The 26,669-nt window shown below is 54.6% G+C and overlaps 13 protein-coding genes across 13 annotated transcripts; 7 read left to right on the top strand and 6 right to left on the bottom strand.

Annotated features, from left to right (window-relative positions):
* Nucleotides 1–9: 9 nt before the first annotated feature.
* On the bottom strand, nucleotides 10–1,584 carry N7482_010251 (glutamate 5-kinase; the record flags this gene model as incomplete). The annotated part of the gene is made up of 5 exons (XM_056692375.1): nucleotides 10–876; nucleotides 940–1,035; nucleotides 1,093–1,203; nucleotides 1,293–1,480; nucleotides 1,548–1,584. 5 exons carry the CDS (start codon nucleotides 1,582–1,584, stop codon nucleotides 10–12), a joined length of 1,299 nt encoding a protein of 432 aa, XP_056538332.1.
* A 229-nt stretch (nucleotides 1,585–1,813) lies between these two features.
* On the top strand, nucleotides 1,814–2,661 carry N7482_010250 (mitochondrial inner membrane protease ATP23; the record flags this gene model as incomplete). Its single annotated transcript, XM_056692374.1, has 3 exons — nucleotides 1,814–2,042; nucleotides 2,104–2,363; nucleotides 2,434–2,661. 3 exons carry the CDS (start codon nucleotides 1,814–1,816, stop codon nucleotides 2,659–2,661), a joined length of 717 nt encoding a protein of 238 aa, XP_056538331.1.
* A 300-nt stretch (nucleotides 2,662–2,961) lies between these two features.
* N7482_010249 (aurora family serine/threonine-protein kinase) lies at nucleotides 2,962–4,243 on the bottom strand (the record flags this gene model as incomplete). The annotated part of the gene is made up of 3 exons (XM_056692373.1): nucleotides 2,962–3,087; nucleotides 3,139–4,089; nucleotides 4,151–4,243. The coding sequence occupies 3 exons, from the start codon at nucleotides 4,241–4,243 to the stop codon at nucleotides 2,962–2,964; spliced, it is 1,170 nt and encodes a 389-aa protein (XP_056538330.1).
* A 304-nt stretch (nucleotides 4,244–4,547) lies between these two features.
* N7482_010248 (TIP41 family protein) lies at nucleotides 4,548–5,527 on the top strand (the record flags this gene model as incomplete). The annotated part of the gene is made up of 3 exons (XM_056692372.1): nucleotides 4,548–4,900; nucleotides 4,968–5,358; nucleotides 5,414–5,527. The coding sequence occupies 3 exons, from the start codon at nucleotides 4,548–4,550 to the stop codon at nucleotides 5,525–5,527; spliced, it is 858 nt and encodes a 285-aa protein (XP_056538329.1).
* Nucleotides 5,528–6,051: 524 nt separating this feature from the next.
* Nucleotides 6,052–6,790, bottom strand: N7482_010247 (uncharacterized protein; the record flags this gene model as incomplete). Its single annotated transcript, XM_056692371.1, has 3 exons — nucleotides 6,052–6,330; nucleotides 6,455–6,509; nucleotides 6,555–6,790. The coding sequence occupies 3 exons, from the start codon at nucleotides 6,788–6,790 to the stop codon at nucleotides 6,052–6,054; spliced, it is 570 nt and encodes a 189-aa protein (XP_056538328.1).
* A 788-nt stretch (nucleotides 6,791–7,578) lies between these two features.
* N7482_010246 (uncharacterized protein) lies at nucleotides 7,579–8,694 on the top strand (the record flags this gene model as incomplete). Its single annotated transcript, XM_056692370.1, has 2 exons — nucleotides 7,579–8,009; nucleotides 8,064–8,694. 2 exons carry the CDS (start codon nucleotides 7,579–7,581, stop codon nucleotides 8,692–8,694), a joined length of 1,062 nt encoding a protein of 353 aa, XP_056538327.1.
* Nucleotides 8,695–8,952: 258 nt separating this feature from the next.
* N7482_010245 (bifunctional aminopeptidase/epoxide hydrolase) lies at nucleotides 8,953–11,389 on the bottom strand (the record flags this gene model as incomplete). The annotated part of the gene is made up of 7 exons (XM_056692369.1): nucleotides 8,953–9,561; nucleotides 9,623–10,096; nucleotides 10,166–10,285; nucleotides 10,341–10,458; nucleotides 10,521–10,740; nucleotides 10,797–10,881; nucleotides 10,955–11,389. The coding sequence occupies 7 exons, from the start codon at nucleotides 11,387–11,389 to the stop codon at nucleotides 8,953–8,955; spliced, it is 2,061 nt and encodes a 686-aa protein (XP_056538326.1).
* A 984-nt stretch (nucleotides 11,390–12,373) lies between these two features.
* Nucleotides 12,374–15,893, top strand: N7482_010244 (uncharacterized protein; the record flags this gene model as incomplete). Its single annotated transcript, XM_056692368.1, has 2 exons — nucleotides 12,374–15,647; nucleotides 15,706–15,893. 2 exons carry the CDS (start codon nucleotides 12,374–12,376, stop codon nucleotides 15,891–15,893), a joined length of 3,462 nt encoding a protein of 1,153 aa, XP_056538325.1.
* A 627-nt stretch (nucleotides 15,894–16,520) lies between these two features.
* Nucleotides 16,521–18,509, bottom strand: N7482_010243 (Zn(II)2Cys6 transcription factor; the record flags this gene model as incomplete). Its single annotated transcript, XM_056692367.1, has 2 exons — nucleotides 16,521–18,320; nucleotides 18,387–18,509. The coding sequence occupies 2 exons, from the start codon at nucleotides 18,507–18,509 to the stop codon at nucleotides 16,521–16,523; spliced, it is 1,923 nt and encodes a 640-aa protein (XP_056538324.1).
* A 739-nt stretch (nucleotides 18,510–19,248) lies between these two features.
* Nucleotides 19,249–20,646, top strand: N7482_010242 (uncharacterized protein; the record flags this gene model as incomplete). The annotated part of the gene is made up of 1 exon (XM_056692366.1): nucleotides 19,249–20,646. One exon carries the CDS (start codon nucleotides 19,249–19,251, stop codon nucleotides 20,644–20,646), a length of 1,398 nt encoding a protein of 465 aa, XP_056538323.1.
* Nucleotides 20,647–20,912: 266 nt separating this feature from the next.
* On the top strand, nucleotides 20,913–22,436 carry N7482_010241 (aminopeptidase P family protein; the record flags this gene model as incomplete). Its single annotated transcript, XM_056692365.1, has 3 exons — nucleotides 20,913–21,076; nucleotides 21,147–22,179; nucleotides 22,236–22,436. The coding sequence occupies 3 exons, from the start codon at nucleotides 20,913–20,915 to the stop codon at nucleotides 22,434–22,436; spliced, it is 1,398 nt and encodes a 465-aa protein (XP_056538322.1).
* A 225-nt stretch (nucleotides 22,437–22,661) lies between these two features.
* Nucleotides 22,662–23,677, bottom strand: N7482_010240 (uncharacterized protein; the record flags this gene model as incomplete). Its single annotated transcript, XM_056692364.1, has 3 exons — nucleotides 22,662–23,180; nucleotides 23,240–23,375; nucleotides 23,490–23,677. The coding sequence occupies 3 exons, from the start codon at nucleotides 23,675–23,677 to the stop codon at nucleotides 22,662–22,664; spliced, it is 843 nt and encodes a 280-aa protein (XP_056538321.1).
* Nucleotides 23,678–24,183: 506 nt separating this feature from the next.
* On the top strand, nucleotides 24,184–26,198 carry N7482_010239 (Sterol O-acyltransferase; the record flags this gene model as incomplete). Its single annotated transcript, XM_056692363.1, has 4 exons — nucleotides 24,184–24,743; nucleotides 24,822–24,991; nucleotides 25,045–25,724; nucleotides 25,794–26,198. The coding sequence occupies 4 exons, from the start codon at nucleotides 24,184–24,186 to the stop codon at nucleotides 26,196–26,198; spliced, it is 1,815 nt and encodes a 604-aa protein (XP_056538320.1).
* Between the last annotated feature and the right edge of the window lie 471 nt (nucleotides 26,199–26,669).

Below are 26,669 nucleotides of genomic sequence, written 5' to 3'. Positions count from 1 at the left end.
CATGCTGCGTTATGAACGTGGCGGTGACTGGGGCGATTTCCATTCCTCCAGCGCGGGGGTAAGGGACGGGGTCGCTGGGTGGCTTTCTTCGGGGTGGAAGGAGATGTTCTCTCGCAATGCGACATATTCGCTGTCTGACCAGCCGAGTATGGACCCGATCTGTGTGCTCCGGTGTCCCTTGATGAGCGCGATCTCCGTGGCGCTGTAGTTCACAAGCGCACGCCCCACTTCTCGGGGTTCCTGCCCGTGGTGGATGAAGTCTCCATTTAGGGCTTCGGGGTGCTTCTCCACAACTACTAGCCGAACGGCTTCTTGTTGCGCGAAATGTCCTTCAACTCCAACTACTCCGGCGGGGAGGAGGCTGGCCTGGTGGTTGACGAGCGCGTCGTACGCGCCGTAGTCAATATATAGAGTGCCGTGGGGGGTAAGCCCGTGGAGTAGCCAGAACGTTACGGATTGAATCGGGGTATCCGAGGGGAGGAATCGGGTGTGAAGGGGGGGACGCGGGATATCCAGTGTCTGGTTGCCGTTTGATTCGGGGGCTTCCTGGAGCCGTTGAAGATACTTCACGATATCGTGAACGTTTCCAGGCTTGGAGCTCTTGGTGATGATGGTCGTCACGCCGGCACTCGTCCCGAGCTTCGCGGCCACGATCTTTGTGCTCATGCCGCCGGTTCCAAGGGCTGAGCCGGCTGAAGAGACATCAGCCTCCAACATTGAAATGTCAGACACGACCTCAATGGGCTCGGCATCTGGATTGGTCCGCGGATTGGCCGTATAGAGGCAGTCGACATCGGTCATCAAGAATAGATAGTCGGCCTTGACGGTAGCCGCAGCAATCGCTGAAAGGGTATCGTTGTCGCCAAATTTGATTTCCTAGAAATATCGCATGAGATTTTACGACATTGGCAGCCAGCGAAGGGCAAGGAAAGCTCATACAGAAACAGCAAGGGTATCGTTTTCGTTCACAATCGGAATCACGCCCATGTCAAACAATTGCTCAAAGGTGTTTTGGGCATTGATGTATTGGCTTCTCTGTGTCGGTATTAGAGATATGCAGGTCGTGGATGAATGGGTAGAGTCACATCTTACATCTGCAATGTCATTTCTCGTCAAAAGTATCTGAGCCACTGGAACTCGAAGATGTGAGAACAGATTGTCCCAAAGACTCATTAGCCGACACTGGCCAACGGCAGCAAGTGCCTGTATAACTCCATAGTCAGCATTGACGCCCGAGTTGGTCATAATATTCCATCAAGAGCCAGTGCCCTGTCAGAGAAACAAGATCGTACCTGTATTCGGGGTAGGTAGGTCGGTCGATCGTCCACATTCATCCTTCGCAAGCCAACGCCAACGGCGCCTGATGAGACCAGCACCACCCGATGGCCTTCTTTCCGCAATTTCGCTACCGTCTCGACAATCAATGTCAGGATTGAGAGGATCGGCTCGTGTGTTTTCTCGTCGACAATTGAACTCGTCCCTGTGAAGGCATGGAATCTGTTAGTTGAGTCAGATCTCGAGTCATCCGCAGGTATATATCCCCGCACCCAGTTTGATCACAATCGTCAGGCCCGAGGCCGCCATGGTTGAGAAAGAAAATTTAGCCAAAAGATAGAAAAGATAGAAGCCCTCCCCCGGCGCACTGGAATTCGAAATAAAAGAACAGAAGATCACTGTACCCCGCAGTTTGTTTTCCGGGAAAGATTCGTCCAGCCGCTTTCATCAGAACATCCTCCGGCATTTCTGCCGGAATCCTCCGCCCGCGGAGTTTCTTCGTCTCCCCGGCGCGCTTCCAGGAATCTGCGAGCCCAAGATGTCGGATTCTCAGACGCCAGGTGCGGCTGCACCTTCAAATGAGAAGCCCGAAACGGGTTATGTTGCTGGCGATGACACGTTCACCCAGTTTCGCAATATCTATCGCATCTTGACGGGCAAGATGTCCTCCGAGGGCATTGAGCAGTTCCGCGTTGCGCGAGATATCCGCAATGAATCTGCTGATTGCAAGCGTTGTGAAGACCAGCGCGATTACCTGCTTCAGTACAGTGAGTATATCAGTTGGCATCAACTTGATTGAAAGAGAGAGCTAAGATTCTGTCCATACAGGCCCCGTCATCCGATTCCTCAGCGATAACATCCGGCAACTTGGAGGCGATCTCCACAGCCACAACATCTACTGCCGTCGGTGCACGAACCGGAAAGCAGGCGGGTTCGATCCCGAGTTTGGAATCCTGCTGTGTGCCAATGAGATGAAGGATCAAGGTCATTTGGAGGACACCATGGCTCATGAGATGGTTCATGCCTACGACCACTTGCGATTCAAGGTCAACTGGACTGATAACCTGCGACACGCTGCTTGCACAGAGGTATGGCCATTCAATTGGGCGATTTTCTTCATATTGGGATGATTCTTTGTTGACTCCTGTCTTCTTCTAGATTCGGGCCAGCTCCCTGAGCGGCGAATGTAGATGGTCGCGCGAATTCTTCCGGCGAGGCCAATGGAAGCTTACCCAGCAGCACCAGGAATGTGTGCGGAGGAGGGCAGTTCTGTCTGTGAGGGCACGTCCGACCTGCCGAGACGAGGCTCACGCACAGCAGGTGGTGAATGAAGTGTGGGACAGCTGTTTCCGAGACACTAGGCCCTTTGATGAAATCTACCGATGATACCATACCAAATCTCCACTCTGTTTTTATCTCCCTCCCTATGACTCCCCTCGCGCTCTACACCAATTGTTTTGTACCATAGAATTGATTTGAATGTACCATATTGCATTGGCACTGGATGAAAACGAAGATTTAAAGCCCACATGTCCCCATATTGCAAATGCCTGCCCTGCTATACTCCGCGAAAGAAAAACGAAAACTCCGAAAATGCATACGGAATAATGCCTGAAATACCATGTCGTGGGACAAAGGCGGAAGTGAAAAAAGACACCGGAACACCAGCCTGTCATGCATAAGCCATCATGCTTTTCCGTCCTTGGAAGAACCGGAGCTGCGCTTTGCCTCTTTCACACAATGCTTGACAATCCAAGGATGGCGCTGAATGTCATCGAGGGGAATGCGCTTCTCTGGATCAAGAACGAGCAGCTGTAACAAGTTAGCAATTGATCGTAAGTGGTGGTAATAGGGGCATCTCACCCTCTTGATCAAATCCTTTGCCTCTGGGCTGACAAATGATGGCACAGCCATATCTGCCCGGGCAATTCGTCGCTGGGTCATCACCGGTGTATCCTCGAAAGGCGCCTCTCCGACCAAGAACTCATATGTCAAAACACCAAGACTCCACAAATCGACCTTCTCGCTGTAGTAGTTGTCCTGCGAGCCGGGCTTCAACATCTCTGGGGGCAGATAGTCGAGAGTTCCACACATCGTCTGGCGCCGGTTGTTGGGGGCGTGTACACTCCAGCCAAAGTCGCTGATCTTGATCTCGCCATGAATGCCAACGAGGATATTCTCGGGCTTGATGTCACGGTGCATCACATGCTTCTTGTGCAGGTACTTCAGCGCAGCCGCCATCTGGGCGATATACTGCGCAGCCTTCCATTCGGGGAAGCGGTGCTCCTTGCGGAGGTGCTTGTAGAGCTCTCCACGGCCCGCAAACTCAAGGATCAAGAAGATGCGTTTGCTATCGTGGAAGTGACCGTAAAGTCTGAGGACATTGGGGTGACGGAGGTTGCTCTGAATCTCGATCTCACGGCGAACCTGCTTTTGAACACCACCCTGCTGCAGTTCCGACTTGTGCAGCACCTTGAGAGCGCAGACGAAGCCCGAGGACCGCTCCTTGGCAAGGTAGACGCGACCGAACTTACCCTTGCCAAGGGGCTTTCCAATCTCGAACATACCCAGGTGCAGTGACTTGGGCTGGTCATAGAGTGGAGAGGCGCTGCGCTGATCACCGTTCTCGTCGGTGTTGCGAGACACAATTGTACCCTGCGACCCTTTGCCAGGCGACGGGGGAACATTCATCGAGTTGACTTTGTTGTCATTAGTGTTTTGAAGAGCCAGTTTCAGTAGATGCGCCCGGTTGGAGTTGTTAATCGGAGCGGAGCCACCAAGACCAGATAAAGAGACGGCCGTTGAAAGGGAACCCTTAAGCAGGGATCGAGTCAGCATGTTGTTGTCCGGTTCCATTTTTGATGCTTATTAGTACCTTGTGCTTCCCGTAGGCCCTGTCAGTTCCAGCATCTTTTTCGTCCTTGACGGACAGGTGCTCGAAACGAGCTTCCAGCGTCTTGGTCGCCATTGCTTGACTCGGGTGTGAGTAGAATAAACAGAAAACGAGGCAAGAAAGGTGGTGTTGTGTGGGAGAAGTGGTCGGTAGAAATTAAGACGAGCTGATTTACTTCAAGCTCGCACCATCATCATCGGTTGGCGTAGTTGTCGAGTTGGTCGAATGGTCGAATGGAGATGGAGAGAGGAGAGGAACGGGTGTTTGGATGCCAATCCCCATCGCGTCGCCCTAGCAACGTCTCGGCCCGCCTCTTTCTCCGTGCACCGCGGGGCGATCGCTATCAGCACGAGATCGCTCGCCAGATAACGCTTTCTCCATGACGACATGGTCCAATTCTGACGTCCTCATGGCTTCCAAACCCGCTGGCATGCCTACGGGCCATGCGTCAGTCTATCCGGAGACCAAGAAGCCTCATGGGATCTCCCTCGGGGGCTTCCGCATCGCTACGCTGAAGCTGCCCATTCTCAAAGCCGAACCGATCGAGGAGATGACCAAGCAGCTGGGCATTGCGCCGCCCGAGATGATTTTCGGGGACAATCATGTTACCATTGAACACGAGAAAACGGGGTGGGGGATCGGCTTTAACGCGTTCGACGCACTGAACTTGGTGGACAAGACCGGGCAGTCTATGCTCCAGGTCGCATATTCAAAGGAGTGGCAGCAAAGCAGGTAAGAGGGGTTTTGGATAATTTATTACCATCGATTGGCTTTGGATCTGACAATATATTCTTACAAGGGAGAAAACGCACGAGGGGATTAAGGAGGTTGTGAAGCCGTTCGACTGGTCCTACAGCACCGACTACAAGGGCACCCTCAGCCCCAATGCACGGCCTTTTGAAGAGACCGAGAAGCCGATTCCCATCGAATTGTTGAAACGCCCGGACCCGATCCTGTTCTTCGACGAAGTTGTGCTTTATGAAGACGAGCTGGCCGACAATGGCATTGCCATGCTATCTTGCAAGATCCGCGTGATGCCAGGAAGACTCCTTCTCCTGTCAAGGTTCTTCATGCGTCTTGACAATGTTCTGATCCGTCTTCGTGATACCCGTGTCTATGTGGATTTTGAGAGTCGTGAGGTGATTCGGGAATACCAGGCTAAGGAGTGTGAATACGAGAAGGTCAGACAGGTAAGACAACTTTACCACCAGTTACTTCAAGGCCGTTCACGCTGACGGATTTCAGGTCCTAGCAAACACTCGGGATGATATCCCGGCTTTGATGAGGGATCCAAACCGACTATCTGAAATTTTGCCTGTCGTAGAAAAGCGCGCCGAACGAGTGGTTCTCGAAGGTTGAGACCCAGACCTTTACGGTTGAACAGGACTTCGATCTCAACCCCTTTATGAAATATGATTGCCACATGAAATTTTTAAAAAAGAATACGAAATCAAAATTATGGCCAAGATATGGACTATGGGCCAAGGCCTCCCGGCAGATGGAGTGCGCCCAGCTGTGAACCAACCGCGCGGGACTAAGTACCATGAGCAAACTGGGACCAACCTTACATGTCTTAGATGATTTTTTGTAATTAGAACTTTAGGTCATTCGAAGCAGCGGAATCCCCGACAGTGCGAGACATGGTAATATGAAGATATGTAAACACCCGATGCACCTTATCTGGTGGTCTCTCAATGTGCCCTATCTATATTTCGACCGTTATTCATTCTCCAAAGTTCAAAGCAGAATTATTCGCTTGGGAATTTTGCTAAAATCCATTTATTTCGACCAGCACAACAACTCTCTGAATGGCCGTTGTGTGCTCGTATCACATCTCTATAGCCTTCAATGGCGCCCCGAACCCCGGTATTTCCGAATTGGACTCAGAGAAGTAAGCCCGACTCGAGGGTCCGGTCGTCAATGATCAATTTCGGGAAAGAGTCAGAGGATAACAGCGTTCCATCTTGGGCCATGTACATATCGAGAAAGTTAGGTCGGGCAACGCTTTCGCGGAATTCTAATAGGTTGGAAGTAGACAAGTTGTCGTTAATGGGCATCAACGTCACAATTTCCTGGCATATATGTGTAACAACATCGATTGATCCATCCCATGAGAATAATGAGATAAGATAGTTCGCCAGTAGTGCTTGGATCTTGGGGGTCTATGTGGAGATGCCGACTCAGAGAGGGCACGAAGGACAGGGTTCCTCCTAGCTTCAGGTCAGAATTCTATCTAATAAGATGGCCGGGATCTGAGTATAGAGGTCGGCTTGACATATCTCTTACATTTGCTAGATCGAACAGCAAATCGTTCCGGCGCGCGGGATTGATAGCTATGTCCCTATCGTAAGAACCTTTACATATTTACAGCTCTTTAGAGACCTACATTCTTCCAGAAAGAGAGTGTTGGAACCCCACATCACGCAGCTTCTGATCCGTAGTTGCCCATCTCGATGAGGGTCCATCTCTGCTGATCCCCATCGCCGCTGGAGTCCACTCTTCCCGGACAAAGTGCCTCCAGACGCGCGTAGTGGGTTCCAACTCATCCACAGGTTTCTTGTGGCCGCGAACATAGGATGGAATACCACTCGGCCATTGGTTGCAGATTTTCGTCAGTGGCATAATAAATTTTTTGCAATTTTGGGGAATTAGGAGGTGTGGATGGACCGTATTTGACTCCACTTATGGTCCGAGACGCCAATACTGGCATCGCTACAATTTACCGGTGCATCCAACCCATCCTAGGATTAGGTGGTCGCTACAGATCGGCTATACTGGGTCAATTCATTTCCATGCTCGCGATATCACATCAGGCTGTCTCTCATCTGATCTCTTGGACAACATCAAGGTCGTCGGGGTGAACCCTACATGCATAGAGTCAGGACACGCCGTAGATCGATCGTCGATGCAATTTACACCATCATCTACTTTCACAATAATCAGACGATTCATCAGTTTGTGACGAAGCCTAATTCGCGAGCAATGAGCGACAACGGCCCTTCGGCGATGCGTGAAAATTCCGAGATAGCTTGACCAAAGCAAGGTAAACAATATCTTCGATAATTCGACCCGCAACCATCACGCCCATCTCTCAAGAGGATGCAAATCGAAAGTATGATCTTGTGAAATCTTTTCACATACAAGTAGGTTTTGCATCAACTGTGTTTGGTATAAATGGAAATCAACTATCCTATAACTGATCGACTGTACGCATTGCATGCTTTGCTCACAAATCTGCCGTCGATGATCGGCCACAACCCAAGGCAAACAATGCAAACACAGCCTCGATATCCAAAAAAGATCCCCCAATCGGCGAGATCAAACAATAATTTAATCCAAGACACCTCCATTATGTCCACAGCTCGATTGTCAACTTTATGGGCGCGGGAGCTCCGCAGCTCTCAGACCAAATGCCTCCAGGTATCTCATCCATCCCAATCCATCCCATCCCTCCACCGAGCAATGCAGACCTGACCCATGGCCAGCGCCACATCAACCCACGCGCATCTCTCTCCTCCACGACCTCCAAGTCTGCCTCCCCATCCAGCCCTAGGTGCAATGGGGCCGCGAAGGCTCCGCTTGTGGCGTCCGCATCTTCTCTACGTGCCTCGCGCTTGTATTCTACGGAGTCCGCGGTCTCTCGCCTGGCAAGGAGCGCGACTGCTCCTGGAGCTTCAGCCGAAACTTATATCGCTTATGGCATGACCCAGAAGCTCTTCGAGGCGTGCTCAAGCCAGGCGGATTATAAGGTTCCCCAGGCTTCGCAGAAGGGCGTGCCCGTGCCAACGACCGAGTCCGGCGAGCATTTGGGTGTTTCCGAGAGCTGGTGGTATAAAGGTGCGTGAGCTCTGCGGATGCCTCCCTTTCTTTTCTCTTCTGGAGGGACCTGTTCTAGCCCGTTACAATATCCGATTATTCGATACTTCACATGGAATATGGCGGGATATTGGAATACCGGACCCGGTATCAGTGCGATAGCGATCACTAACCCTCTCAACCACTCTACAGAACTCGGCCTCGTCCCAACATTCTCCACCTGGTCCCAAATCACCTTCCTGCACATGTACCTCCTCACCGTGCGCCTGCGCGCCCTCCCCAACCGCGAATCCTTCCAGACCTACTCCCGCCACCTGATCGACCACTTCTCGCACAATGCGGAGCACCGCATGGACGTCCTGCATGACCTCGGCAGCCGCGGCATCCGCAACAAGTACTTGAAGGACCTCTTCATCCAATGGCGGGGGATCATTGCCGCCTACGACGAGGGCCTAATTAAGGGCGATGCCGTGCTGGGCGCGGCTGTCTGGAGGAATTTGTGGAAGGCGAGTGCTACGGGCCCCGATGGGGGCGAGATTGACTGGAGCAAGGTTGCTTGGGTCGTGGCTTATATGCGTCGCGTGACGGCCCAGTTGGCGAGGATGGATGAGGCGGATATTGTTTTTGAGTTGAGTGGTGCTGCGGCGAAGGACTCGAAGATCTTTGGGTTCTCGCCGCTTGATGGGAAGCTGGTGGATGGATCGAAGTGAGTGGGGTTGTTTTGTGGATGGGTCTATAGATTTGCTGTTGGCGCTGGGTTTCTTGAAAGTTTTTCTTTCATCGTGTGTTATTATCGCCATGGGACCCCGTGAGGGCGCCCGTTTATTACGAGGCTAATCCGTCATGTACAGTATTTGATCCGGCGAAGTCGCCTTCCTGGGTCTTTAATTGATCGGAGACAATTTATTGATTTAGTTTTCGCTCTTTTATTTTTCTGCGCGCTTCCTTGCTTTTGGTGGGACCGAAATTCACTTCTTACCAAACAGGTCTTTCTCAACCATCGCCCGGCAAATTGGGTGGTAGAAGTCCTTGTACTTCTCAAAGGTCTCCAGGGCAACGGGGCGGTTAATCTTCTGCAGGTTGCGGAACAAAGGTCGCACGAATTTCATGCGTCCGATGCGGCCCAGCAGCTCGGTGGTGGGCTCGATGACGCTCTCGTCACCGGCCTTCATACCGACTTGCAGGTACAGGTTGGCCACCTCGATGTTCGCGCTCTGGGACAGCCCGTATACCTCGCCCATCAGCTTGGACAACTCCGGGCTGAGTGGTTTCTCCCACAACAGAATCTGCTCCAAGAAGACCAGGATCTGGTTCGCTGCCAGGCCCTCTAGATCGCTGGCCTGCGGCTTGAAGGAGGAGTCGGGGAGAGACTCCCATTTCTTGGCGAGCGCGTACACCACGTCCACCATGGAGGTGTCGAAGTCCGGCTTGGGGGGTAGTCCGGGTGCGTAGAACCATTTGTCCCAGTCCAGCTCATTCAAGAGCTTGGAGGCCTCGGCGTCGGACTGGAAGAAGTCCAGGATGGTTGCCTTGAATTCGTACGAGTCCAGGGATTTGCACTTGAAGGTGGTGAAGTACTAGAGTGAAAGTTTAATCCAGGCTCCCCCGTTGGAGGCATGGTTAGTGGTGGAGACGTACGTGAGGAATGAATTTGTCAAACTTCGGCTTGCCCACCAAGTTCTCCAGATGGAACAGGAAGTTGAAGCCCTTCTCGTAGGGGACGCTCGAGAAAGCATCGTCCGGGTCCTTGCCCTTCAGGTCCGTGATCAGCTTGGTGAACTCGTGGTCGGCGCCGAAATGCTCCACCGAGTCTTTGAGAGCCTTCCAGCCGATGATGGCCGAAAAGTGGCGGTAGGCCTCGCCATGCCTGCAGAAGTCAGTACCACCCACGTGAGCAGATCCATCCCCAGTACGTACACAGCAGCCAAAATCTATGCATCTGTTAGTCGATCTGACAAGCCCAGGGACGCTAGCGCTGATACATACCCGACGCTCCAAGTAGACCGTCCAACCCTCGTTCAGCCAGAAATGCTCCCACGAGCAGTTCGTCACTAAGTTGCCACTCCAGCTGTGCGCCAGCTCGTGGGCAATGACATCAACATTCTCACGGTCCTGTCCTGAGGCATGAGTGTGTGAAGATCCAAGGAGTGCAATCGCTCATCTATCATGCTCGGGGCGTACCTTGGAGATAATACTGGGAGTCGCGAAGGTGAAGATCGGGTTCTCCATACCACCATAGGGGAAACTGGGCGGCAGAATCAGAACGTTATACTCGCCCCAGACGTAAGGATACACAATTTTCTACATTCAGTCAATAACGGTGTCGAACGGGCCTCGCAATAACAGATCGATGTACCTCGATGGTGTTGATGAAGTTCTCTGTATCGGCCTCTAGCTCCCACTTGCACTCGTCCAGCTTGTCCGGGCTAGTGGCCACGACACTGCGCGGACCAATGGGGGCCTCGGCGACATCACTTCGAGCGCACAGTTAGTCTTGACCTGTCCGATTGGGGTCCCACGGGGATCCGTCACTTACCCAGACGCAATGGCAAATAGATAGCTGGGAATCGGAACCGACTGGTGGAATCGGTACAGCTGATTTCCCGACTGGGAGGTCAGGGACGACTGCCGGATGGGCAGGCCACTAGTCATGACCGGGAGCGGAGACGTGATGTTGAAGTCAAACGTGCTCTTGACGTCGGGGGTATCCTGGCAGGGGAAGATGGACCGCGCATGGATGGCCTGGCATTGAGAGACTGGGGAAGCTCTGATTAGGAGAGGCCTTGGAGCACGGGATCATGGCAGCACCTACACATATACGGATGTTTCTTGTTGGACGTTTGGGTCGGGGTGAGCCACTGCAGGGCCGTGCACTGGTCCGTGGTTTGCACGGCAATCTACGACACCTCAGCGCTGGACGGCGGATGGAACGGGATCTTGCCGACAAGGGGGGGGGGGGGGGAGACCTACATCCACTTCAACGGTGCCATTGAGCTCGACGCCCTTCTCAAGGGTGATCTTGAGTGGGGTGCCAAAGGGGGCCAGCGCGGGCAGCAGTTCCCACTGGGAGGGCTGGCCATCCACCTTAACCGCGCTGATGTCGAGATGGCGGGTGTCTAAGATGATCTCACGCGACTGGGCATCGGTGGTGGACTTGAACTGGTGGACGACATTGCCGACCAGCTTCTTCTGGTCGAAGAGGATGTCGAAGTTGGCGGTGATGTGGGTGGAGCGCCAGTTGTTGTAGTTGCTCAGCGTGTTCGGATCACGCGGCGTGGTGGATGCCAAGGCCATGCTGGAGAAGAGGCGAGGACGGAGGGATAATCTTAATGACTCAGGCAACTGCGATCCCACGAACGAGGAGCAGAGACGGACAAACGGGCGAGCGTAGCAGGATGGATGCATGAGCCCGTCCTATGGGGGAAATTTGGGCATCCCAAATTTTCCTGGTCCGGTGCTAAGCGTGGCAGCCACACTTCCGAACGACCTCCCGTTTGGTCACCAAACAAACCCCTCGAATCTGATCCGTCACGTCCGAGCTCCGGGGCTGCAGCTAGGCAAACAAAGTTACGAGGTGTTCGATATTCGATGTTTCTATGTGATATCGGACTCGGATCGTGACAACTCTAAACCTTCGCCAGGCCGGATGTATACACTCTGACCTCCGGAGGGACACTCCCGCTGGCTGCTGGCCGCGGGCCGCGCTAGGGCGAGACTCTGGAGAGGCACACCCCCTTTTTTGGGCCCCCCCGCCTCGCCCGACTTTCGCGTCCGACTTTCTCCCGTTCAGATCCCATTTAGATCCCACTTTCGGCGTTTCTGGACGTGATTCAGCTGCCTGCACTTTGCTTTTTCATCGACTCTGCTTCGCAATCCCCGCATCGTCCACCGCCCGGCACTCACGGACCACCCCTGACCCAACCGGCGGGACCGCGGCCCCTGATTCCCTCGACGCGCACACTGCGACGAGCCGACCGGACTCCTCGCTGGGCTATCCTATCCTTAGTTCCTCGTCTGCTTGACCGTGTGGACGAGCCCTTGCCCTCGACTATAGCTCCCATTGTGCGAAGCGATGTCTCTCCGGTCTGCGATTATCTTGCGATAGACCTGAAAAGCCCCTCGCCCGTCGACGAAACGATGTGCTAGGAGAAGCACAGAACCGACCAAGAGAAAGAGCGATCGTCTCGATTTCTTATGATTCAGGCGCGAACCGTCGGAGAATGATTGACGACACCCCGGATCCCCTGCAACCGATCGATTTACTTGCCCAGTAATCCTTGCGACTCTGGATTTCCACTCTCGCCTACGAAAACGCGTCCTCCTCCATGCCAGGCTCCGGCCTATGAACCAACTATAATCCTCATCGCAACTTGTCAGCCTCCTTCGAAAATGCTACACCGTTCGGCCCTGGAAGATGAGCCCCGATCGTTCCACTCCCGACATCCGTCGGCCCCCCACACAGAGCCTCCGTCCGGGCCACCTTCCCATCGACCAGCCTCGCGTTCATCGCGCCCAGCCTCGCGGAACCGCATGGTGAAACCCTCAGGAGCCGTTACACCAACGGGATTGGGGATGGTGTCGGAGAGCGTGCCTGATATCGCTCCCGCGTTGGCTCCCATCAGTCCCATCAAAGAAGGATTGGGCAGTCTGAATCGCTGGTCGCAGTCGACGACATCCAGCAAGAGCCCCTCTGAATACAACGGCCACCATCGGGGCAGCTCTAAACGGTCCATCTCGGGTCACAGCCCACACCGTACCCCCGGACTAGGGGAATTGCCCGAGCTAAGTCTTCCCGAGCTGAGGGCATCGGAAATGTTCCCCGCCGATCTACCGACCTCGCATCTCGACCTGTCGTTCACAGCCTCCAGCCACATCTTCCACAATTCCTCCATCCATGAGGCCCGGGATCTGAGAAATATTCCGTCCGACCACGATCCGGCCGCTACTCGCATCAGTGATGGTGCGGTTTCTGCGGATGGCGAAGGGGACGGAGAGAATCGACAACATGGACAAACACAGAAAGCAATGTTATCCAAAGCTCTTCAAAAGGCCAACACGGCCGTGCTGCTGGACAATGCGGCGAATTTTGAAGGCGCCATGGAGGCGTATACGGACGCCTGCCAGCTGCTACAATGGGTAATGCTTCGAAGTAATGGGGGGGATGAGGAGAAACTCAAACTCCAAGAGATTGTAAGTCCACCGGGACTCCGTCCGATTTCTCTGTCCGATCGGAAAACGACGGTCACAAAGCTAACAGCTGTCCAGCGGGATACCTATATGATCCGCATCGCCGAATTGCAGCGCATGGACTTCCCCCTGCCGGACAATGATGGTAAGGCTCTCCCCGAGCGCCCTTTGAGTCAAGAGTCCTACGGTGAGCTCCTGCATGCCTCGGCGATCGATGGCTTTCATATCGACAGCCAGCATAGCTCGGCCCACTCCAGCCTTGCTTTTCAAGCGGGACTGGAAGAATCAAGGTCTCTGCCTTCGGAGGCGATTCCCCCTCGCCGCCAATCGCTGCGGCCGTCCCTGCCATCCGGCAGAACGACCCCAGCAGGTCTTGGGAACAATCTTGCGGCATACAATGAGCAATTCCTTGAATCATCTGCCGCGGCAGAGACCAATGAATCAACGTCGTGGCTGGACACCATCGATGAGTCCGGTGCATCTTCCCCCTCATCGGCCAATTCGAAGGCCTCATCGGTATATCTACGCCGCCGAACAAGTCGCCGTCTTAGTACCGATACCGAAGCCGAATTTGATGCGGCACTCGATGCAGCGGTGGAAGCGGCATATGACGAAGGCCTGGAGCCTGTGTTGGAGTACAAGGAAGAAGAAAGCGAGGATATTTTGGCCAATGCGCACAGGAATATTGAGTTGGCAAAACAGCGGGTCCGGGAAGCCGAACGGGAGGCTGAGGCCGCCATGAACCGTGGTAGGGAGTTCCGCCACATCCAGGAACAGGCCGTGCTGGAGAACCCCGTGGGCCGCAATTCGGACTACCTGGATGAGGAGGCCGAAGAAGAAGAGCGCTTGCTTGAGGAGATGACCAAGGGCTACGTGATGGACGATTTTGAGTTCGGCATTCAGTCCAAGTCTGCGCTCCCTCGAGAGTCGGACTCGAGCAACCTGTCGGGACGAACCTGGGAAAGCTCAGCTGCGTCCAACATTACGGGCACGGGCGCTACTCTGTCCACCCTCACGGAGGATGATGATAGGGTCCAACTGCCTTCTTCTTCTCCACCAAATGCGGCATTGCCTCCCGTTCCTGCTTCGACTGATTTCCCTCGATTACCACCCCAACGAGCCTCTTTCTCCCAGCCCCCTCCTCCGCCCTCCATGGGACCGCCCCCAGTTCCCGGGGTACGGGCTCGGAGACTGTCGGGACAAGAGCCAAGGGAACTGAAGATCGAGACGAGCACACGTGCTCGCACCGGGTCCAGTGCCTCCGGGATCGATCCCTTCACAACTCCCTCGACGGCCGGACCCCCGCCGCCGCTTCCTAAGGACGACTCGTTTCAAGACCCTCCCAGAGCGTCCACGCCCAGCCTCCGAACCAGTCTGCACCCTTCCAAGCGCAATCCTTCCGTTGGCTCGGTGGTGGATCACATCAATCTGGCTAAGGCCCGTACGCACGATGACGACGAGCCGGGACTCCCACCTCTCCCTCTCTCCGCACGACCTATGGGCAAAGTCCCCTCCGCCCCAGATGGCCTGGACAGGGCCCACGCCAACTCAAAATCCTTCCGTACTCGCAATGTTTCCGTCCCCATTACTGACACTGCGTCTGGTTCTCCTACCACCCCGTGGAGTGGTTCGTTCCCGACTCTGGACACTCAAAAGGCCGTGATGGTCCCTGGCGTCCCGGTCATGCCTACCCCAACAGCTGCACACTTTACACAGAACGGTCTACCTACTGGTGGCCTCAATCTCTTCGACTGCAACATCCATTCGCCCTCTGCTTTAGGGCGTCCGAATTCGCTGGTCCCCAATGCGCCACTCCCACTGGAACCCTGCCCCGAGTCCTTCCTCCTTCGTCCGTTCTGGCTCATGCGATGCCTTTATCAGACGATTGCCCATCCTCACGGTGGTTACTTGTCCGCGAAGCTCTTCATTCCTCGCGATGTCTGGCGCGTGAAGAATGTCAAGATCAAGGCGCTGGAGGACAAAGTGTCGAATTGTGATCTGCTGACGGCTGCTTTGCTCAAATTGGCCCAGGTCGACACATACGATGCGGACGCCGTGCTAGAAGAGATGCAGTCCTTCGAGAGTGTGCTCGATCAGGTCCAAATTGGGCTATCGAAGAAGCTCGGCCATGAGGTTGGCGTCCACACGGCCGTCCCGGTGTTCAAGCCGAACGCGGCACCAGACGATGCTGCGCATGCCGAGCCAGCCCCCTCCAGGACCTCCGGTACTTCCAATAAATCCTACTTGCCGACTTGGAAACGTCTGCGAGCCAAGACCTCTGGTATTGGTACCGCAGCCTCCACGGTCCCGGCGGCTCGCGATAGCAACAAGGAGCACTTGACTCTTAACTCGGTCCCCATGACCGCAGCACCCATCAGTCAGGCCCGGCGCAGTGTGACCTCGCTGGATTTCTCGGGCCCGAACGCCCATTACATGGGGGCGTTGGCACGTCTCTTTGACGCCGCTCAAGTGTTGGGTATGTTGGTGGATTGCGCCCTGTTACATTCGAGACGTTTCATGCTGACCAGCTTCAGATCAAATCGCCCAGCAGGTTGAGGACCCTGGTCTCAAACATTCCTCTCCAACCCACGTTGGCCTGGAGCTCAGCACGCGACACGCGGCCGAGTTTTTCGGCTTCTACGTGTGCCGCTTCGCGTTGGCTGACGTGGGCCTCATGCTTGACAAGTTTATTAAGCGCGGCAGCGAGTGGGTGTTGATTTAGGTTGCTTCACTTATGCATCTCTCTTACACCGAGATTTGTCTCTCACCCTCACCCTCACCCACAGGATGATCTGTCCCATCCCTTGCCCTTGTCCATCTCCTGTGAAGACCTCCTGTCCGCCGAGGCCTCCGCCGGCTGGCTGAGTCTCCGATTTATCTGCCCATATTATTTTTGACGTCTATACTATTTTGACCCCATCGCCATGTCTTTAAGATACCATGATTCGCCTCGTTGAGATATGATTTGAAGAACATAATTGCCATGAGATGGGACTGGCTGTACCTACCTATTGTTCGCTCTTCTTACTTCTTGTGTAAAGCATGATTTTTGCCTGTCTTTTTCCTCTGCCCGCCTTTGATTTGCTGTGCTACGCATTTCTCATCTTCTTCACGCCCTGATCACATACCCCTGGCATGCATTTGAGACGCGAGTGACGACTTCCCATTGATTCGATTCGATTCTTTTCACTGTTGGCATTTGAATGTGAGACATACATCATAAAAGAATACAGGTTTGCTGCGATCCGGCTTCTAAATGCTCCAATGTGTAATTGAGACACTAGATAACACCCCCATATTCCACATTTATCTGAGTAGATTAAGACCGATTTGCACGCCTTGTTCTCAACTAGATGCTGACCCCGGCCGTGCGAAGACAGATCTGCCGTCTTCTCTCCGCATCACGGATGATGTCCGAGGACAATTTCAAACTCGGCGCCAGATGAGCATACCGCTCGACCTCGGCGACTACACTTGAGATGATCGCGTCAACCCGTAGTGGAGGCGGAAGAAGCGTCGACAGAGTCGGCGACATGGTGGCGCCCATGATCAACAGCGTCTGGGACACCATTGACAACGCCCCCTGCCAGAGATACGGAAGATGCCCTTCGCGGTGACTGGTGACATGTTCCAATTGCCGCAGTGTAGCATCCAGACACCTGCGACAGCACTCGCGGACAGCCGGATCGGCGCCAATTTGCTCGTTCTCGAAGGTGGCTAGTATGTACGGGCGGTAGATGATCGTCCGGCAGGCGTTGTAACGCAACCTCAACACCGTCTGTACGGGGTTGGAGAGCGGCGTCTGCGTCAGTGGGAACTGAACCGGCTGCGGGAGGCTGTCGTACCACTGGGACAGCTGGAAGTCCAATTCTGAGACAATCGGTCCCAGAGAGGATATAGTGTGTATGCCATCTTTCTGGTAGATGAGATGACTAACCCGGTTTAAGAGCCTTCGGAGAGCAATCTCAGCTAGGAAGTACCACAATTCATCGTGTCCTGCCTGTTCTTCGGTGAGGCTGCCGCTGCGTTCTTCTCTCTCGTGCTCTCCATCTAGTCCCTCGTCTTCGATGTTGTCGTCGTCGTCATCTTCTTCGAATCCTCCGGGCAGATCGACCAGTTCCTCAAAATTCACGATTCCGGAGTGTGGGAGGTCCAGCTCCGCTAGTAGATCGCTCTCATATAGAAGCGAGTTCCAATATACCCGCACACTGAGCTCTTTCCACTGCGCTGGCACCCGGTTTGGATTGCCGAACAGCAGTTGTAACTTCATGCTCACGTTTGACAGCAAGGTCCAGGCTTCGAGTGGCCGCACCAGGTAGAACAAATAGGCCGATGCGAGAACCATGCACTGCGCTGCAGTGGCAGAGTTGCGCATCATCACTGATGGCAGGATCTTCCAAGCTGAGGCAAAATACGGAAGTCCGGGTGGCTCGCGATCTGCTGGCAGGAACGCGATGCTGCCGTTGCGGCTGGCGGCACCAAGGGCTAAGACCAATAGGACTAGGCAGCTCACTGGCCCATCTTGGAACCCCTGTGCTAAGGCCGTTTTGTAGTTTCTGTTCCATGTGTATGGGTTCACGCAGGCGTACCAGACATTTGCATGGTTGAAGAACGCTTGCACATATGCAGGCGTATTAGCTAAATCGAATCCAGAGTTCGGGGTCATCCGCAGTGGTTCGCGCGCCATTTCAAGTTGGAGGAGATTCTGCGGGTCGTACGGTCCCAATATCAAATCCCTAATGAGGGGCCATTGAAGTAGATGCAGCGCCGGGGTGCTGTGCACCTTGGGCATAGTAGATATGCTAATGCTCGACGGCGGATTGGCCCAGGAGCCGAGTCCCACCGCGATCAGCCTTCCGGATGTCGGCGCTCCATTAATCTTGGTCATCAGGCCCTCGCTCCCGGCCCCAGTGTCGTTACTCGTGGCTGGAGATGTCGACGATAGGGCTAGGTGATGAGGGCCTTGGCCCGCTAGGCTGGAGTGCAGCAAGCCCTCTATTCGTGTCAGATGCTCGAGAATCAGCTTGTCACCAGCGTCAAGCTTGATGCCTGGCTCTCGGTACACGCACTCGGCATCGAGATCTGTGCACAGCTGGCATTTGGGTCGGGCTCCATTACATCGGGTTTTGCGTAGCCGGCATATCTGGCACTACTCATGGTCTCAGCTGGTCGCTTTCCCAGGGTATCATCATGGGTTAAGGCCAAACAAGCTTACGGCAATGGTTGCTCGTCTGCGCGGGTACTCCGTCGCATCTTCGCTGGAGCGTTTTCTATTGCCCGACATATCGAGCTCGGCCCCTGCGACGAGGTCAAAGTCCCTTTCTGGAGGTGGAGTCATGATTGCTGGTCACAGGCGAAGATTCAAGTGTGGATATCACTGTCATCAATGAATGGCGGCACCTTTTGGCAAAATTTGTGTTCTTTTCCTCTGAAAATACCGCTGTCTGGTCCACATGCCATCACTGAGTGATAGGTTGCGGAAGCATATCCGTCGACATTTGCGCAATGATGGTCGGAGTAGCAGGATGCTGGGGCGAGGCTTGGGGCGAGGCTTCCATCCAGATAGAAATAGATTGGTAGCAGCGTACTCCTCCCTCTGCAGAAGTCAGATCTGCGGCCGACGACTCGGTCCGCTCAAGAGAATGTCCGGGGAACGGCGAGGCAGCGCATCGTTCCTGATTGCGTCGGTCTGGTCCGCCCCTCGAGATTTGCCCAGTCTGGGCCTAGTGGGCCGAGGGGCTCACCCAGCAGCAAATCACCGCTGAGCCGAAGCTGCCCTGTACACGGGGAGCTTGTCCGTGGTTGATTCGGCAGTCCGATAGGGGAATAATCAGAATCAGACCATTGGGCCAGTCTCACGATATGACCTGCTCGATACCGTCGAGGTACTCGTCGTTGCAGTAGAGTTTCTGTGATCCACCGCGGTACTAGCCAAGTAATCTCATCTCTTTGCGGTCGAAGTTTACTTCGCCGATCCCCCCGATAACGCTATCACACGTGGACGCGTCGGCCCAAAACAAACCCACCTCCTCTTTCCTCCTTTTGCAAGCTGTTGCGCCCTACCCAATTCTACCACCATGCCGCGTCCTGCTCCGAAACGAAACAGATTGACCAAGGCGAAGGTCGCCAATGCAACTGAACAACGCGACCAGCCCGACTCCAATGCCGCCAAATTGCCGCCTCCAGCGGAGCGCGCGTCCAGCGTGGATCCTCGACCAACCCTCCGAAGCCAAACACCCTTGACCAAAACCAATGAGCAAGCAATCGAGTCCTCCCCTACTGGTGACCATCCAGGCACTGGTAGTCGTCCTGGGACGGGCAGTCGGCCCCCTACGCGATCCCGCGGCTACTCATCTACATTATCCTTCGCGGGGCGCAAAGGTGACACGAGCTCGCGCATTCCCGGTACACCTGGTTTTGAGAGCTCCATGCTCAGCAATTTCCGGCGACGCCCGCGACAGCAGAGTATCCTACAGATGATGCAGGCAGAGGATGGCTCGTCCGACCTCGACGAGGAAGACTTTCTCGGCGGACTGAGCCCGGCGGATGAATCTACACCACTGCATCTTTCTCGAGGCAAGTCGCTGTTGATCAGACAGGGCGAGCAGTCACAGTCCCCATCTGAATCCCTGCCATCCTCTGGCGGGTCACGCAAGCGCAAGCGCGCTGAGCAAATACAAGTACCCCAGTCCCCTTCCGAGGTGGTCGCCGACACCATCGAGGACACCCCCAGTGCCACACCCGTTCCTCGCGATCTGACGCCCGATGCGCCCGAAGAGACACCCCGGCCTTTACGCTTCCCTGAAGTCTTCAGTCAAACAATGCTTCCTCCCGATAGCAGCCCACTGGGCTCTAACGCGACAGGCCTTCGGTCGCCCAGCGTTGTTTCCCAGCAAGCCCTGGGGGCCAAGAAGTCTAGAGACCCAGCTCACTTGTCCACCGCCGCATTACAAGACAAACTTCTCCCCCGGCGACGACAGGGTCGCCGCAAGCACCGATCCGCCGGCGAGTTTGATGTTCCCAGCGACGAGAGTGATGATGGCATGCATGATGCAGCCTCTGGCGATGACGATGAGTTGAGCTACCTGCTTGTGAGGAGGTCCAGGCGGGGTGGAGAGACAAGCAAACCAAAGCCCCTGGGCAATGCTCGCGATAAGACTAAGCTCAACAATCAGAAGCAAAAGAAGAGCAGGGCCAAGTCAGCGCAGCCCGCGAAACCGGCGGACACACAAGAGCCGGCTGCGTACTCGCGCGCGAGTAAAACCGGAGATATCGACAAGGAGAACGAGTTGCTTCTATCGTCACCATCATCTTCGCCCTTGTCATCTCCGCCTGATTCAGAGGCGTCGGAGTCAGAAGCGGAAGTTGAACCGCGTCGCTACATGAGTGCAGAGTTGCGCGCCGCGGCGAAGAAGTTCGCTGAGGTCGATAAGTGGCAGATGGAGTTCGAGGAAGTGTCAGCGTCGGAGGCATAGGAAATATGCGGAGTCTGATTGGCTTCAATTTATGCTACGGTTAATGAGTCCACATATACAGCGCCGATGGTGAATTTTGATGGTTGATGTTTAATGAGAGCCATTATTTCCGACCGCTCGTAGCCGGGCCCATTGTTGTTAGAGCCCCGCAGCAATGCAACCGAAGCACGTAAATGGTACTACTTTGCCCCGCGCCTCCCCCAACTCGACCCGCAGCTGTCATTCCTGTCACTTTCACGTTCTCCTCCTCCCCAACCCTGTCCACCATGGCGTCGGTCGATGAGATTCTCGCCGCCAAGTATCCGGCCAAAGCGCATGCGCGCCGTGTCGCTCAGATCCTCCAGGACAAGCATGGTGAGGCCGGCGCTCTCTACCTCGAGGCGCAAAAAACTCGTCTGATCGAGGACAATGACGAGGCCATGCCATTCCGGTACGTTGGGGACCTACCCGCGACTCGTGCCTGGGCCTGCGGGAGCTGCACAAGCTAACTGAGCATCTAGGCAGCGTCGCCCGTTCTTCTACTTGACCGGATGTCTGGAGCCCGATGCGTCAGTGGTCTACGATGTCAAGAAGGACGAGCTGACGCTTTTCATTCCTCCCATCGACCCCGACTCCGTCATTTGGTCCGGCTTGCCGCTGTCCCCCCAAGAAGCTAAGAAGCTCTACGATGTCGACCACGTCCAGTACACTACCGATGTCAATGCTACCCTGGCCTCAATCGCCTCCGCTCAGGGTGGAAAGACCTTGGCTTTCGCTATTGAGGAGCAGGTTTCCGAGGACATCAAGTTCCAGGGTTTTTCGACGACAAATCTTGCCGTCCTGAAGAACGTGATTGGGGATGCTCGTGTTGTGAAGGATGCATATGAGGTCGCGCTGTTGCGGAAGGCGAACGACATCTCTGCTCTGGGACATATTGCCTGCATCAAGGCCGCGAAGACTGCGACCAATGAGCGCGAGGTCGAAGCTGCCTTCATCAACACCTGTATTGCTAATGGCGCTCGGGAGATGTCTTACCACCCTATCTTTGCCGCCGGCGCGAACGGTGCTACACTCCACTACGTCAAGAACGACGAGAGCTTGACCGAGTCGGGGTCCCAGAAGCGCAAGGGCAACTTGCTCATTGATGCTGGTGGCGAGTACCAAACTTACTGTGCCGATATTACTCGCGTTATCCCTCTTGCTGGCAAGTTTCCGCTGGAGACTCGCCAGATCTACGAGATCGTCCTGCAGATGCAGGCGGAGTGTATTGCTGTGTTGAAGGAGGGTGTTCTGTGGGACGATGTGCACGTGTTGGCGCACCGCATCGCTATCAAGGGTCTGCTGAAGCTTGGTATTCTGCAGGGCGATGAGAACGAGATTTTCGAGAAGCGTGTCAGCGTGGCCTTCTTCCCTCACGGTCTGGGTCACTATCTGGGCATGGACACCCACGACACTGGTGGCTATCCCAATTATGCCGATCCCGACAAGATGTTCCGCTACCTGCGCGTTCGGGGCAACCTGCCTGCCGGCTCTGTGATCACCGTCGAGCCCGGGGTAAGATGAAGAATACGCTTCTTTCCCGAAAATTCATCGCAGCTAACTCCTGACAGATCTACTTCTGCCGCTTTATCATTGACCCGGTCTTGCAGTCGCCCGAGCTGAGCAAGTACATCAACACTGAGGTCCTGGACCGCTATTGGAGCGTTGGAGGCGTGCGCATTGAGGATAATGTCCACGTCACCAAGAACGGCCCTGATAACCTGACCTCGGCCCCCAAGGCCATCCTGGAGGTTGAGAGCCTTGCGCAATAAGCAAGCCTGAGCCCGTCGATAGATATATTATAAATCCGGCAGCTGTCTAGCGAGCCTCCCTAAACTGCAGTAATTTATGCGTCTGATTTGGATTTATACAGAACTCTTGGTTGGCTGTAAATTGGGATTGAACGTCGATCGTGGGCAAAATAGGTAGGGAGTATTATCTGGCGAATATGCACCTTGCACCATGAGGCTGGCTTTCTGTGGTCCAGCCTACCCCTTTCACTTTTCACTTGCCCGCAGGCGTTTCCGTCCGCGTGGGGTTGACTCGGTCTCAGTCTGACCGGTCTTCTCCTTGCGGTCCATCAGGAGCGTTACCACATCAAAGGTGAACTCGGGCACTTCCCGGCACATCTGATCCCAATCCTCTTGAACATCATGCCGTAAAATATGGCCGCGAGAGGCCCAGTATGAGGCGACCGGCTTCCGAATGGTGGTGTCATCTTGCGAGGTATGTGTGTAGACATATCGAGCGTAGGCCAGCTCGCCGTTGGGAGTGCCATTCACGCGGTGGATCTTGGTGTGCGCCAGGCTCTTCAGTGCTGGTACGCCCAGCTTTTCCGCTAGTGTGTAGACCCGCGCATGTCGGAGCAATTCCTCGCCGCTGTTGTCGATCCCGCCCTCGGGTTCTTGGGATGCAGAGGGAGTCTCAGGGGGTGTCACGGTGTAGTCGCGAGTGTATTTGAACTGCAGGAAGCATCCAAAGGCCTCAACGTCCTCGTCCGGGAGGTGAATGCGGCGCTGGTGCGAACAGGCACGTCAGTATTGGCGAAGAAAGGACTGTCTGCTGTGCGACTCACGGGGCCTGATGTGTCGAACTTCTCTACGAACTCGGATAGAAATGGAGAGTCCAACAGCAGGGTTTGGTGTGCGGTCAGAACAGTCTCCTCGTCACCCTTTCCAACAATGATTTCGATAATTGGAGAGGTCAGAAAGCTAATTGGTGAGCAATCAGCTTATGGCAGCGGTGTCTCTCAACGAAAGGTGCAAGGCTCCTTGCCCCCTCTGGATGAGGCCAGGAGGGCTCTCTAGAGACACGGGGGATCTTACTCGAGGAAGTTGAAGCCCACGCTCTTCTTCACTGGTGTTTCGGTCTGTCCACTCGTCTCGGGCTGTTCCGGCTGAGGGTTCGTTGTCTCCGGAGTGCCTCCTATCTTGATCTCGTTGGAAATATCGGCAGCTGCATCCTGCGCGTCAGGTATGTCCGCAGAGACTTGGACTTGGGGTGCATCCTCCATGACGAAGCTAAGCGGGAGTCAACTGAGGGCAACAAGGTGGTTCTGGGTGGTCTCGAGCGGTTTCAAGGGTGGGGCCCGCGGTGGATGGTTGTTGGAGAAGCGCCAAAAGCTCCACGACTTACTCCGCACGCGCGGACAACCAGCCAACCCATCAAACCTCCCCGCGACCAGCATGGCTTAGCGCGCCAGACATGCCAGACCCGGGAAATGCTGCAGATCGCCTGAAAATATGAACAGAAAACAGGGGATGCACGGATGAACAAAAATGGCCAGACTGTTCAACAACGCGACTCGTGCGAAGCCTAGGCTTTAGCCTTTTGATCCGCCTATCAGAAGGATATCTCCGTCCCGAGGCCCATTGATGTCATCTGTTTACTCGTCTCGGCCTCGCCACTCTCCGAACCACCCGAACCGTCCCCAGCGATGCAAGAGGGTCTGCACAAGGTCCGTGGCAACGGTCTCCCTGCTCCCCTGCAGCTACACAGCCCCTGGTGGACCCGACCGCCATGAACGACCGTCATGACAGAGACGATTTACTGCAAGGGCCGCTGATGTCCACGCCATCCAGCTCCAGCACTCCTTCTGCGTCGACCGATGCAGACGTCGACCACGAAGGTGCGCGCAGGCGCCGAAGTATCCCGATACCGGTGAAACTCCAGGAAACCGACCAAGCCGGCCAGTACCTCCTGACGGCAGAGGATGCGGAGCTCCTGCAGGAAGTGCTGCGGTCCAATCTGCATCTAGAGAAATCCGGCGATCTCCAGAAGCATCGCTTCCGTTTTCGAGACCTGCAATTTACTCGGCAACTCAGCACGTTCGATCGTCAAAACCCCTCGTTCACCTCCTCGCAGTTCCATGGATTCTTCACGCTATTCTGGCTTGGTGTGGCTTTGATGATGGTTAAGATCGCGGCCAACAACTTCAGGGCCTATGGGACCCCGTTCGGAACGAACGAAATCATTGAGCTCATGCTGAGCCGAGATGTCCTGGTGCTGGGGATCACCGACGTTATCTTGTGTTGTTCGACCTTGTTTTGTCTTGGTCTGCAACGGGAGATCCTCAGAGGGTACGTCCATTGGAGCGGGCTAGGGTGGGTGATCCAAAATGTAGGTACCCAGCGACTGTCCGTTGGTTGAAATGATAGACTCACAACAAACCCAATCCGGAACCAGATTTGGCAGACGGCATATCTCGCTGGCTTCATTTGGTGGACCTACCACCGTGACTGGCCATGGACGCACACCGTCTTCATGGTCCTGCATTGCTTGACAATGCTAATGAAGCAACACAGCTATTCCTCTTATAACGGATACTGTAGGTGGATGCCATCTTCACGCCCCATCTTGGAGCATTGCTAATGACAGCAGTGTCTGAGCTGTACAAAAAGCGAGACTTGCTCCGGGTCCGCCTCCAGCGCCTGGAGGAACATAGCGGCCACCGCTCCGCATCGAGAAGCTACTCCACCTCCTCCTCCTCGGTACATGATGGTCGACTGAATTCCGAAATTACCAACTTGAGGAAGCAAAATCGGCAGCGAGGCTCAGATGAGTTCAAGAACTTTCGAGGCACCCACGACACAGATCACCTCCTGTCACTGTCCGAGACCATTGAAAACGGCACCCCACTTGAGCCAACCCAACTGCTCTCCCTCAAAAGCCTCTTGGAAAAGGAGATCGCACTACTTTCGGAAGGGCTTCGCGGCCACTTTTCATCGCACAACCAATATCCTCGGAACTTGACCGTGGGCAACTTTTGTGACTTTGTCACTCTGCCCATCTTGGTTTACGAGCTCGAGTACCCACGCACGGAGCGAATCGACTGGGCATATGTCGCCGAAAAGACCGCAGCTACTTTTGGCACCATCTTTGTGATGATTGTGGTTTCCGAGTCCTGGATCTACCCCGTGGTCATGAAGACGGTACAGATGAAGGAGAGAGGCTTGACGGTGCCGCAGAGACTGCAAGAATTCCCCTGGGTGCTCAGCGACCTACTGTTCCCCTTCATGATGGAGTATCTACTGGCGTTCTATGTGATCTGGGAGTGTGTGGTGAGTCTTCTTCGTCCTCTTCTCCCTCCGTCCTTTATCTGAGCCATTGATGAACGGTTCTCCCCCCAGCTCAATGCCCTCGCCGAAATCACCAGGTTTGCCGATCGCGGATTCTACGCCGACTGGTGGAACTCGGTCTCTTGGGACCAGTTTGCCCGGGATTGGAATCGACCGGTCCACAACTTCCTGCTGCGACACGTCTACCATAGCTCCATCAGCACGTTCCACCTCTCGCGGGTCTCGGCAAGCTTGATGACCTTCCTGCTGTCGGCCTGTGTGCATGAACTCATCATGCTGTGTATCTTCCGGCGCCTGCGGGGATACTTGCTCTTCCTCCAGATGACCCAGCTGCCGCTGGTCTCGCTGAGCCGCACGCGTCTCATGCGGGGCCGGAGGCTGGTGGGGAATGTCGTCTTTTGGCTGGGGATTTTCACCGGGCCGAGTCTGCTGTGCAGCTTGTACTTGATTATTTAGTGAACACAAAATGATGTAGAAAGCTTGCGATATCGTTGCACTGACTGTGCATCGAGTTCAAACCGGCCCTATGCACGTTATGCACGTCATTCATCAAGTAAAATGCTCGCAACCCGACGGGGCGATTCGAGATGGATACAGCTCGCACAAGGTCCTAAAAACGAAATCTGCATGCCATGGTCAACCACTCTCTCCCGGGCAACACAAGTTCGGCGATAACCAATCTAGCAGCATGATTATATAAAGGAGTTTCATCCTATATATAATAGGATTCACCCATAACCTCTTAAGTCCTAGTTATCAAATAGTCTAATAAGATTCTAAGTACTATTACTCACATGATAGCCACAACAAGGGTAACAATAAGGGTATTCAACGCCTAGGGATATCGAGAGTTAGTGGATTATATAGTATAAATCGCTTTACCTTACCACCTAGGATTAGTGGTGCGAAATAGTGGTCAAGATGGGG

The sequence above is a fragment of the Penicillium canariense genome (genome assembly GCF_028826845.1).
Source record: "Penicillium canariense strain IBT 26290 chromosome Unknown utg000008l_segment0_segment0, whole genome shotgun sequence".
Classification (NCBI taxonomy): domain Eukaryota; kingdom Fungi; phylum Ascomycota; class Eurotiomycetes; order Eurotiales; family Aspergillaceae; genus Penicillium; species Penicillium canariense.
This window is presented reverse-complemented; position numbering and strand designations above follow the sequence as displayed.